Source organism: Myxocyprinus asiaticus, chromosome 38, assembly GCF_019703515.2.
Source record: "Myxocyprinus asiaticus isolate MX2 ecotype Aquarium Trade chromosome 38, UBuf_Myxa_2, whole genome shotgun sequence".
Classification (NCBI taxonomy): Eukaryota; Metazoa; Chordata; class Actinopteri; order Cypriniformes; family Catostomidae; genus Myxocyprinus; species Myxocyprinus asiaticus.
Window position 1 is genome coordinate 13546840 of NC_059381.1, and position 13652 is coordinate 13560491.

General features: G+C 38.7%; 1 protein-coding gene across 2 annotated transcripts in view; it reads left to right on the forward strand.

The window, feature by feature from the left end:
• The window catches only part of LOC127428935 (breakpoint cluster region protein-like), a 94056-nt gene that overhangs the window by 57045 nt on the left and 23359 nt on the right, over window positions 1-13652 (forward strand). For both annotated transcript variants that reach the window (XM_051677621.1, XM_051677622.1), the window contains exons 5-8: window positions 2039-2146; window positions 3856-3916; window positions 4175-4227; window positions 5234-5374. In XM_051677621.1, coding sequence (XP_051533581.1) covers window positions 2039-2146; window positions 3856-3916; window positions 4175-4227; window positions 5234-5374 — 363 coding nt within the window. The remainder of the gene's footprint in view (window positions 1-2038; window positions 2147-3855; window positions 3917-4174; window positions 4228-5233; window positions 5375-13652) is intronic.

The following is a 13652-nucleotide window of genomic DNA, read 5'->3' on the forward strand; positions in this document are numbered from 1 at the left end:
CACACTAGTAGTGTAGTTACAGTTACCTGAATGAAGACTGTTGATCCTAACATAGACAATGTAACTGGGAGGAGACGGCACACTCGTAAAAATTGAATGGAAGACATTGTAAAGTTCAATATGCGGGCTGAAGGAATGGAAGTCCCACCTTTCAGTTAAAGACCCAGTCACCTCTTTGATAGAGGCAATGGCTGTTAATTCACTCTTGAATGGGCATTTTCTGGACCAGCAAATACAAAAAAAAAAATCTTTTTTATTTTTTTAGCATGATTTGAGCTAAAATGTATGAAACCATTGTTTTCAGATTTTATTTCTGATTTGAAATAAGTAATCTTGACTAACAGTTTTGGTCTTTACCCATTCTAAAAGATTGGCTTTTTGTGTATTGCTAACATCCAGCTTCTTTGCAATTTAATGTATCAGCTCACACAGTTTAGTCATGGTTGGACTGATCAGCTTGGAGTGTGTGTGCCGTTGCTTTATGATGAGGTTTTCATAGTGTAAACTCCCATCCTCCACGCTGCAGATAGACTCTGGCCCGCGGCATCCGTTTCTGCTCAGCAGGGAGAGGATTGCACACACTGACAAAATCACTTGAGTTTTGGACTCTTGGGTCTGTGCTGGAGAAAAGATGTATCCCCAGATGCACTGTACCACCAAGTGGAGTTACCTAGGGTTGTGGGGTGGTTTGGAGAAAAAATGAGAGACTGAAAGATGACCAAATCTCACTGTCAAAACAGTGATGCCATTCATTTCAGTCCAAAAATTAGCATTGTACTTACATATGTTTCTGTAACGTGTGGAAGAATTTTAATGCCTCCCACAAAAATTTAAATCCTGTCATTATTTACTCACCCTCATTTCATTCCAAACCTTGTTCCTTCTTTCTTCTTTGGAACATAAAAAGGAGATAATTTGCAGAATGTCCAAGCTGCTCTTTTCCATGTAAGCAAAAGTAGACGGAGACAAGGGCCTGTAAAGTTTCAATAAGGATAAAAAAGCACCATAAAAGTAGTCCAAAGAACTGGTGTGTTTTATTCCAAGTCTTTTGAAGTAATTTGATATCTTTGTGTAAGGAATACAAAGTCTGTTTACAGATACATATGAATAATCTTGAATAAATAATAATAGAAAAATTCATGCATGCGTACATTCAAACCTGGCACCTCAAAACCAGGTTTAAATAGCAACTGAAACATCACAAGACAACGATACCTCCAAAAACTTGGTGGGAGTGTTGTCTCTGATTTCACATGTTGAAGAGGTTAGCCAACCACATGTATGATCATTACATATAGAAATCTAAAAGGTACAATAGCAAAAATGGAGGGTCCTAAGAGTCTAAAATATGGCAGAAATGGTCATGTAAAAGTAAGTCATGATTGAATTTGGTGCTATAAACCTTGACAAACATAATAAGTGGACCTAAAAATAGACTAGTCCCTTATATGGTCCCTTTAACTGTCAAATACACACACAGGGTAAAATCATGTAGAGTATTTTCTGACTCAACTCCAGCCTCTCATATTATCACACATATAAACCCACACAAACCCATTATCGTCTAATGTATATTTGTATTTTAAGAGATTGATTGGGCTATTAAACCAGAGAGAGATTTCAATGCTGGCAGAGGGCCATTGAGTTTGGATGGGCTAAATCAGATTTCCAAATGTGCTTTTCACAAGCGCCAGACACACATATTAATTGCTCACCGTAGAGTTGTTCTCTGCTGCCATAGCAACCGCTGTAGGCTCTATAGCCACTCACAGCAACAGTCCAGCTGCTCCTGCGGCGATAACACCATCCCGTCTGTCCATCCCATGTCACCATGGTGAGTCTAAGAGTCCATCTCACTCATTACTGATAGTGTCACTGTTAGCCAAGCGCTAGCTGCCATCTTGGATGTACTCATGAATACCAACAGTTTGCATCCTGCTGTTTTAAAGTCCATCGTACGTAGAAAATGGAGACAAAACATTGAAAGACAGTAAGATTCATAAGTGTAAATGACTCGCTATGTTTTCTCTTCCTGCAGGCAAGCCAGCTTGGAGTGTACAGGGCCTTTGTGGATAATTACGAACTTGCTGTGGAGACTGCGGAGAAGTGCTGTCAAGCTAACACGCAGTTTGCCGAGATCTCTGAGGTAATGTCTACTGGAGTGCTCGCGTACCTGTTATTCTAATCCAGGAGCAGTTAACTACACCCACAATTCCCATTTATGTTCGTTTCTAAAACAAACAAATACTTGCCTCTGGTTGGTTAGAAGTAATGTCCTCCTATAACATACATTAGGCTGCATTCACATTACAGCTTACTTTTGTAAGCTGTTGATCAGCTGTATAAACAGGACAATTCGAGAGTCACACCTGTTAGTAAATATGGTTGTCAATTCCAAACACTGACTGTGAAGCCATAGTTCAGGCTTATTGTATAGAATTATAGTTCTAGACCAAAAAGTAAAATTGTTTGCTTTGGCAACTTCCATACTAAATTCCCATCAGATCTACTCTGTCCTTGATCCATCCCTCCATTAAGAAACTTAAATTTTCCAGTTTTTATGCTGGGTTTTACCTGCAAGCACTCCCCCATGGGTCATTCAGTATGACTGATTAACCCTGAGAGACCATTACCAACCAGGACAGCAGATATTAAAGTGCTGCTTAAGCCTCTTCAGAATTCAGTGGGAGATTTTATGCCTTGCAAAATTTTTATGAGGAATAAAATCTACATGATGATGCCCACCTTGTGCCTCTTTATTCCCCCTACCAGTGGTTGTCATGCCAACTACTATTTCCTTTTATACTTTGGATATTCCTCCATTCTAACACAACCAAAAGCGAACATTAGGATAATTGTCTGTTCACACTTGTTTGTGTAAGTAATGGTAACACATAATAATACAGTCCAGCAGGGGTGGACAGTTTCTAGCGGGTTCTAGAAATTATTGCCCCTGGTGTACAGCTTACAATAGGAAACATTTACACTTACTACATATTTGGATGATTTGTGACAGATTAATGTATTCTTTTAGTCTCTCAGAAAAAATATAGAGCAGCCCAAAGGGATTCTTTCTATTCACAGAGTGTGGAGGAGGGAGAGTACCCACAATGCAATGGAAAGTTAAAAAATAAATAAATAAATAAAAACACAGTATATGTGTTTTACTTGTAGTGTTTACACTATTTTTTAGCTCTAATAAGCCTTAAGGTTGGCATAAACAATGCTAGTGATGCTGCAATGTAATTAGCTTTGTTATTTCATGACAATGTGTGAATGTAACCATCCAATGTTGCACCTGAGAGCCCATAAACATCATTGGTCAGGAGAACATCTGCAGTAAAACTGCGAATAAATTGGAGCAACTGATGTTCTACATCTGATTTGACCAGGGTTCTTTAACCTCTTTCAGGCCAAGGGCCCCTTGGTGATAGAGAGATGGAATAGGGGTCCCCTGTTACATATTGTTTAAAATTCAGTGTTGCAGTTTAAACCTGGCCTATAATAGTATGCGTATAAAACCATATTAAGGTATTTAAGTACTTTACTCTGTTGCTTACATTGCTAATCCATTACAATAATCTTTATTGATGTATAGAATCATATACTTGTTAACTGCATTTTAATTTTACTTAATCTATTTTATTGTGGGGTGATAATGAATGTTTAATGCATATTTTCACATTTTAATTCATTGTTTTTTATTGTTGTTTTTTTCACACACACACAAAAAAAATCCAGACCCATGGATTAGAGTTACCAGCGTTGTCACTATAGCCCAGACTGTGTGCAGACAAAGTCATCGTGTACCTTACAGGTTTACTGATCACGAGTTTGTCTCTAATATCTCCGCAGAGTCTCAAGGTCAGGAGCACCAAGGAGTGCAAGGACCTGACAGCCAAATACTCACTGGAAAGTAAGAAACAACAAGATCAAGATATTATATTTTATGTAGTATTTAAGTGTTGCACATTTTATTTACAGCATGTAATGTCTTTTCGTCTTTTCAAAATCAGTTGCATAAAACCACTTGAGTGAGTAGACAAGGTTTCGATTCATCTGCATTTGAGCCTGCAGTATGGAAATGGCTCTTGTGAAAAATCTCCCACTGTGTGTGTGTGTGTGTGTGTGTGTGTGTGTGTGTGTGTGTTTTCTCTTCTGTCGTGTCTGCCAGCTCTGCTCTATAAACCAGTGGACAGAGTGACCAGGAGCACCCTCGTTTTACATGTGAGTTACTTTTTATTCATCTGAATATTTTCTTAAATATCATGTGGAATCAAATTTTCCTTGATCTTTTGAGATACTATGTACTATGAAAATATACTGTAACATCCTCAAAAGCTCAAAACTTCCTCCTGTGTCCAATTATTGAAACTAAGCTTGAAGAATGGCTTGTTCTGAATAAAAGAATACATTAACACATGACCACTCACATTTACACACCAATTGCACATTTTCAATGTTCAGAAACATGTTTACATGGAAATCTTAAAGGCGTGTTTTAAAAAAACAGCCCATTTTAATTATAAGGTCAGATAATGTGAGAAAAAAATAGCTTGTAATGTAAAATAATGAGATTTTTATAATGACAGAGCAGTCATGTGCATATTTTATAATGTATCTTATGAAATGTATATGTCCACATTTTTAAAAGCCTGTTTTATCATATTTGATACATGAATTTCAAAGGGGGGTTTTCAATAAAATAATATACAAATTTTTAACCAAGCACAAGTTGCTTATATTCAGCAAATACTCTTTTTAAAATATCAGTAACAATATAATCATTACTGTCACTTTTACTTAGCTGTCATTTATCCCAACATAAGAGTCACTTTTCACGCAAGTCCGGTGCCATTTTAAATAGATCGATATAAACATTGAAACCACTTTCTTTTCACATATAACCACTAGATGGTGCCATAAACATGTGAAACTTACATACCATAGGTTGTTTGGCTCGTCAGCTTGAACAGAGAGTGAAACAGAGCCGTCAAACGTTGTGTATCATATTTGATAGACACTGCGTTATAGGGTTAGAAAATGAAATTATTTTTATTTTTTGACACAAAAGAACTACTAACTTAGATCAACCTAAGGAAGAAAATGTATAATAAAATAATAATGTTATGACCACTTTACATTTTTCCTGAATGTCTGTTTTAACTTTTTATTCAAAAATTGCTCTAATAAAGTATGTATGCATGTTGGGTTGTGTGTGTGTGTTATACAGGACCTTCTGAAACACACACCCTCTAGTCATCCAGACTACCCTCTGCTTCAAGACGCCCTCCGCATCTCTCAGAACTTCCTGTCAAGCATTAATGAAGAGAGCACACCTCGCCGCCAGTCCATGACAGTGAAGAAGGGAGAGGTGAGTGCTAAGACCCTTTCCTTCCTCCTATCTTATCCGTCTTTCTCTCGCTCTTATACTGTACGTCCTTCATCTTGTTTACGATGGAGTGTGTTCGTCAAATACATATTTTTAAAGGGCACAGAAATGTCAAAATTCCAGGTCGCACATAGTGCAGGAGCCCTGAAGCCATCCAACCAATGAACTCCATACAGATATACAGCCTGTCGTTTCCATCCATCTATTTACACCCCACATCTGAGCCAGCCCACATTCTGCTCTCCACACAACCTATCCTTGGGCTACATTACCTTCCCTTTATTTCAGGCAAGAATATACTCTCCATTTCCATAGAGGGTACACTATAAATAAATCATCCCCTATTTGTTACTGAAATCTTTACTGCATATGAGTTGTTTGAACTCAGACTCGTAGATGTATTTATTTTTTATCATCTGTTCAGTATCTGCTTAGTAATGCTCTTGAGTCATGATGATGTCATTAGTGACAAGCCCTAAGAAAGCGTATGCTTTCACCTTGTCTTAAAGAGACCTTCGTCTTAAAAGACAGGAAATAAAAAGCTTGTTTGAGGAGTCAGAAATGAGCTGTCAAGTCGGACAATTCTCACTTTTTGGAGTAGAATAGAAATCTACACAAGCAAGATCAGATATCAAGTTTGCATTCTTTGTTGCAGGTGAACTAGATGCATTTCAAATACTGCTGCTTTTAAATTTAAGATGAATATGATGAACAAGTAGTCCAGTGTACCAAACAACAAACAAAAAAATAACGTAACATAGGGTGACCAAACGTCCTCTTTTCCCCAGACATGTACTCTTTTTCAGACCTGAAAAAAGCGTCCGGCCGGGATTTCAAAATTGCCTCTAAATGTCCAGGATTTGGCTTTGTCTTCATATTGATGTGCTCTCTTCAGTTAATACTATCATACATTCTGTTTATTTGATACTGCGCATCAGTTTTCATGCATATATGTCCTTACATGTGATTATTCTGGCTGAGAGCAGCAGCGCACACTCTTTCAAAGATTTTTTTAACTCTCTCGCCTGCGCTCCCATGCTGTATGTGTATGCGGGAAAGAGACATGCTCTGCCGCTCTCATCCAGAAATATCAATAACATAAGTACACTTTAAAAAGTATGTTATTAAATAGAACATATGTTTTATCAGACTCACGCTTACTACGCAAAGTCATTTCTAACTGAAAATGTTGACTATATCGAGACAAAATCAAATTTAATACGTATCAGGGACATTTAAACTAATATGACGGTTGAAATAGACCATGATGGAAATTGTACAACTCAGTCCATCAGATATTTGTAGTGCAACCTCTGTGTGTTATCTGTAAAGCTGGCACTTGCGTTTCGATGGCAAAAAAAGTCAGAAAATACAATGAAGAACCCAAGTGAGGGGAGAAGTCTCAATTCACCTATTATCCATACTAAATATAATGTGAAAAGAATGAAACGTCAGGTCAAGGTGAGTTTGATCTTGACCTTAGGGAAGTAGGCTACACCTGGACACAGCAGGAGGACCGAAAAGTGTGAAGTGTAGTACTGTAGTATATAAATATTTTTTTAATGGTATCTGATCTTTTCTGTTTTATTTTCTGTTGTTGTATTTAATTTTATGGGGATTATTAAATGTTTTAAAATTACCATTTATTGAATGTATTAAACACATTAAATGTATTTAATTAATTATATTAAGTGTATTTCACCTATACTTTTAGATACAACTAAACTAAATTGAATGAACAAATTGAAAATGAAGTAGAAATAAAAACTAAATGAAAATTTGAAACAATAATAACTCTGGTTTTAATGACTAATGCAGCTTTCACTTTCTTTGGTGTGTTTGAGTGGAGGGGAAAAGCAACAAATAATTGAAATGTCAACAGAATGCAATAAGAAGTGTGTTGAAGAACAGTTTTGTCAAGCATATGACTTGGTCTGTTACGGACTCGGTCTTTAGTCCGACACGACTCGGACTCGATTGTGTAAAGACTCCGACTTGACTCGGACTCGACTAAGGTGGACTCGAACCCAACACTACTGTGATGTCATCAAGTCGTTTCCCATCATGCTCTTATTTTGTGCAGTTAGTCGATAGCAAGTGTGGTGCCTCGTTCTGAAAATCTGTATTTTGGCATAGAACAGCATGATGTCACATCAAGTCGGACAGAAAATTTCTTATTGACATGCACCTGGCAGTGATCTCAAATGAGCCTAAAGGGACGTTTATTTTCGATGTGTGTGTCATCACACACTGAGCCTCTCTATTCCGCCCCTTCATTCCAGCACTCCGGCCTCGGGAGAGTGGCAGATGAATTGTTGCCGTGATTTATGGGTAGCAGTGGTTGCATGTAATTTGCCATAATGAGCCACCTCGCTCTTACTCGCATCTCATTAATTATTAATATAAGGGGCATCTTGTGTGGAGTAGGCTCCTCCCACATTGAGCATACACTGAGAAGGAGTTTGTTACTGTTTAATACAACCCTCCCTCCTTTCTCCCTCGGAAGCCTGTGGACAGAGCAAGCTGATCAAATATTAATAGTTTGTACATGAAAGAAGCTCATGGAGATGAATGTGTTGTTGTGGAGCTTACACAAGCCTTAAGGGTAGTTCTCACCGTTCAATTTTTGTGTCCATCAATGCTATCTTTTTGCATTGTTTTTATTTTTATTTATTTTTTTGTATATATACATGCACTAGACGGACGTCTTCAACCATTGTGCCAAATCTTGCTGTTCTTTTCTCCCAGACGTACAGTTTAAATGCGGTGTCAGGTTAAAAAGAACTTTAATTTTTAAAAATGCGTCTTGGGACACCTGTGTTCTATACGTTGCGGTTCGTCTGGCTTTTTTAGCACAAGGACTTTTTCAGTCTGAACAGCCCCTTTAATTTGCCTTCCTTTTGTTCTCTATTCGGCCAAGGTTTTAAGGATTCTAAGGACTTTTAAAGATAATATAAAGTATATTTATAATATAAATATTATAGAGACTGAGGGTGGGCTTTTTTGACTTGGACAAGTAATCAACCACCAAGTACACCCTAGCAACCACCTAGCAATGCCCCAGCAACTTTTCAGACCACCTTTGCAACCGCATAGCAATGACCTATATGGTTAGCTACTATCCACAATACCCTATGATTATGATGGCAAATTTTGCACAGGCAAGCATTAGGGATGCACCGATATGACAATTTTTGGCCAATACTGATTTTAACAAACACCTATAGGCCGATACGGATATTTTGCCACTTACCTTATTTTGTCAACAGATCATTGTTTTGCTTGCTTAAAGAATGCTTAAAGAATTTATAGAGGTACAAAAGTGTTTTTTACTGTTTTAACAATAAATAATTTCCAATATATATAATTTCCAAATATATAAGTTCTGATATCAAAGTCAAAGTGTGCTGGTTTCATAGCATTTTGGATGGTTCCAGAATCATGTAGCCTATAAGTAAGTGCCGTTTTCACAGTGGTCATGTCCTTTTATGGCAATTTTTCTGCAGAAACGTGAGAACAAGAAAGAATACATCCCTAGTAAGCACCCCTGATATTTTCTTCAGAAAACATGATTACTTTCTTTAAAATGCTTAATCTGTCTCTTATTTTCTTTCAGTTGTGCTAGAGATGCATTTAACTTGGGCAAAGTGGTATGCTGTTCTAAGTTTACCTATTGGATATTGATCCCAATGCACAAAGATCTCATTATTTAAAGAGTAACTTCAGAACTGATATCAGTAAGCAGCTAGAAGCATTATCATGATGGTCATGGTTGAGTTGGTTAGTTAAGGCTTCTAGTGTTACCCATACTGGATGTTGGAAGTATTCAGGTGAGAGGGAGGAGAGATTCAGGGTGGCCCCAGAGGCCTACACTAGCTTGGCAGAAGCCACGTTATTAAAATGCAAATTAACCCAGTGCAGCTTTTAGAAAGCAGCTTTAAGTGTCTGTGATGTGCACACACACACACACACAAAACAGCATAGCATGATTGACTTTATACGTACCTTATCACACCTGACATTGCACACTATATGCGCACACACACATTCCCAATCCAAGCATGCCCATTAAATATGCTCACAAAATGGAAGCACTTTGCACACAAAGATGCATAAACATTAACACACTGAAGCAATACAAAGATGATAAATCCTGTAGATACACATCAGACATATATGCATACACAGCAAGATGACCTCAGGCTCTTCAAAGCCACCTGCTCAATTCCGAACAGATCATCATGAACATACACACATCAGCACTTGTTTGATATGTTTTGCTACATTACCTTCAGGGTACAATCTGTTGAGAGGCGTATGTTTAAGCGTTTTGGTGCTTTATTCCTTGTTAACAAATAAATGAAATTATCAATGAGTGTGGTAGTATTAATAACAAAAGAAAATCATTCTAAGTTGCATGTTACAACAAAGGGATTAAAGGATAGTTTACTCAAAAATAATAATTTAATCATCCTCATGTTGTTCCAAACCCATATGAATTTCTTCTGAGGAACACAAAAAGAAGCAGATTGTTAGGGATTGACAGCCTCAGTCATTATTTGCTTTTATTGTTTAGAACAAAGATGCAATAAGAGTGAATAGTAACGGAGGCTAAAATTCTGCCTAACATCTCCTTTTGTGTTTCACGGAACAAAGTCATATGGGTTTGAAACAACACAAGGGTAAAACATTGATTACAGAATTTACATTTTTGGGTAAACTATCCCTTTAATCTAAAAAAACAAACAAACAAAAAACACTCAATACTTTGTTCTTATTCGCTGTTTGTGTGTTTAACTTTTCAGTGGTTTCAGTCTGATTGTAGTGGGTGATTATGAGATATTGCCATTGTCATTTTTCTACTGGAGGCGAGTGGTTGGAAAATGTCATCTGATGTGCTGAGACAGCTCATTTGAGGGTCTTCTCTTTCATAGGGCAGAAAACACATCATGTTCACATTAGGGAACAAGAGCCTGGTATAGATTTGCAAACAATGTGCAGTATATTACAAGTGTTTACTAAAGGTTTTTAAGTAGAATACCAGGCCTATTTGTTTTTGTGTATGTGTGTATTTGAGTCTGCACAAGGTCCTTGCATTTCGCCAACAGTAAGATTGTTCCGGAAATGCCACTTATGTGGTGGCTGTTGTGTGGTGCACTGAAAGAAGTGCAGTTTTAGTATCTGCCATTGGGTGAAATGTTGTTGTTCATTTGTAGAAAATGTATCTTTAGTTAGATGATTATGAAAAATTCAGTGTGCAATCATACAACTGTGAAAGTATAAATTATGCTGATTAATTTAGATTGAAGACTTCTGGATTTGTTTGACATAGTCCACAGTTGTGTCTGATTGACTCCATTTAGACACATTTCTGGATAAAGGTTTAAATCCTTATTTAAGAGGCCTTATCAAAGTAAAGTAAACAAATGTGGGTCTGGACTGGATCGATATGGTCTCTGAAAAGGTGAGTTGAAAAATAAGAGGTAACATCAGCTGAAAAAGAAAGTCATTTCAGGGGAGGAGAAAGTTATTACATTTTGATGTAAGACTGTGAAGACAAAATTGGTTTTCTTTGGAATAACGTGCACGATTACATTTTTGTATTTGTTGTTTGGTAAGAAGATGCAACGGAAATAAAAATTAATGGTGACTAAGGCTAAAATTCTGCCTAACATTTCCTTTTGTGTTCAGTGGAGGAAAGAAAGTCATAGCAAATTTGGAACAATGAGGGTGAGTAAATGACAGAAATGTTATTTTTGGGTTAACTACACTTACTGTGCACTTTAGTAGGAACACCTGTATACACCTACTTATTCATGTGTATAACAGGGTAACGTGGGCAAGGAGGCGGGGGAACCGGCTGAAGAGTCAACGTAGGTTTTAATGTCATAAATGAACTTTAATCAAATTAAACACAAATACATGGACACACACACACACACAGCGGCCGCATGTGGTGCTCTCTCTCTCTCTCTCTCTCTCTCGAACTGGTGCCTCCGGCTCGTCTTTATCCCCCTCCTGACTGATTAGCCCAATTCAGTGCCGGACGTGTGTCCTCACGGCCCGGCCCCACCATCCTCCTCGTCACACTCCTCCATCGCCCAACTCAGGCTGGGGGAACCCCTGGCATGACGTTCTCCCCTCCCTTCCTGTAGGGGGGTGTTTCCCTTCCAGCCGCACCTGCGGGCAGGTCTTCCCCACCTTTCCGTAGCCCTGGGAGAGATGAGGGGAGGGAAAGGGAAGAGGGAAAGAATGAGGCGGAGCAATAGAGAGAGAGAGAGAGAGAAAATTAGCTCGCCGGTCCCCGGGCACACCGTCGCCTGGTCCTCAGCCACTCCTCTGACCTCTGGCGGATGACAGCTCGGTCCTCCCCATTCTAGGCAGATGACAGCGGTTAATCTGACTCTCGGTGGCCGGCAGTGACCCCTCCGTCCCCAGGCAGACAACTGCGGCTGCTCCCCTGGCGGATGGCAGCAGCGAGGACTCTGCGACAGCGCATCCCTCCTCCTTCCCATGTTTCGGCACCAATGTAACAATGTTCACATTTAGGGAAAAGGAGGAAGCGGGAGATGGCGAATTCAACTCAAACGGTCTGTTTATTTTTTATACACAAAATTCACGCTTTTCAGCGGACCCAAATTATTACAATCTATTTCAGCTTATGTCCCGTAACTCTCTCCCTCGTGACTGGTGTCTGGCTTGCTCTTAAAGCCTGTCTCCACTCTCACTGCAATGGCAAACAGCTGTTAGAGACAGTCATTGCCAGGTGATGATCCTAACCACTCCCCCACCACCACATTGCGATTTTCTAATCAGCTAATCGTGTGGCAGCAGTGCAGTGCATAAAATCATGCAGATATGGGTCAGAAGCTTCAGTTAATGTTCACATCAACCATCAGAATGGGGAAAAATGTGATCTCAGTGATTTTGACCGTGGCATGATTGTTGGTGCCAGATGGGCTGGTTTGAGTATTTCTGTAACTGCTGATTTCATGGGATTTTCACGCACAACAGTCTCTAGAGTTTAATCAGAATGGTGCCAAAAACAAAAAACATCCAGAGGGTGGCAGTTCTGTGGACAGAAACCTTGTTGATGAGAGAGGTCAGTGGAGAACTGGTTTGAGCTGACAGAAAGGCTACGGTAACTTAGATAACCACTCTGTACAACTGTAGTGAGCAGAATAGCATCTCAGAATGCACAACATGTCGAACCTTGAGGCGGATGGGCTACAACAGCAGAAGATTACGTCGGGCACTTTATTAGGACCATAGTTTCTTGGTGACACAATCTTGGTGATGTGGGAGCATTTAGGAAAAATGTGTTTCCCTGGATCCCATCTCAGTATTGCTGACTGGGATCTTTTGGACACAAACAGGCTGTGGAGCCTCTGAATTTACAACTGGATTCATCTAATCTATTTTAAGACAATAACCATCTACTTACTGTACACAAATGCATATTAATTACTGACAAAAGAGCTAAGCTGAGAAAAAATGGCACAGTTTATTGCTGATTGAAATGTTTGCATTTACTAAATGTTGTAATTGCTCTTTCTGTTGGAAGAGATGTAGAGGGAGGTTGTCTTTTCTTAGGCAAAGCTTTTCTATATGTTATAGATGATGCCAAATTTAATAGGAATCTCATTATTTGGCTGTGGGACTTTGTACTGGAAATGTGGTGACGCACAACATGCCTGGCATTCTTGAGTGAGTGTTTGATGAGTCTTCCATGTCCCCAGCTGCAGACACACACACACGCGCACACACACACGCACGCACGCACGCACACACACACACACACACACACACACACACACACACACACACACACACACACACACACATACACACATACATACACATAAATGCTGGAAACTTCACTCAAGCGACCAGTGATACATGTCTGTATGAGTCAACAGCAGTGATGTGCTTGCATTCATAATGAGTGGTAGTGGTGTTTAGTTTGTGAATAAATCTGTGTTTTTTTTTGTTTTTGTTTTTTTATGATTAACATTTTTTATTGATTCATCTATTAAACAAAGAAAAGCAAAACATATACAAATATTTAACCCCTACTATTCATTTTAAAAACAGACAAGAGGAAATACTTAAGAATAAAAAAACTAAAATCATACAGTTAAAACTACAAATCTCCCTCCACTGCCCCTCCCCGAGAACACTCCAGAAAGGCCAAATAGTTGCCCCATTTTTTTATTGAACAAATCCATAATACCTAGCCTTCTATACGACATTACCTCAA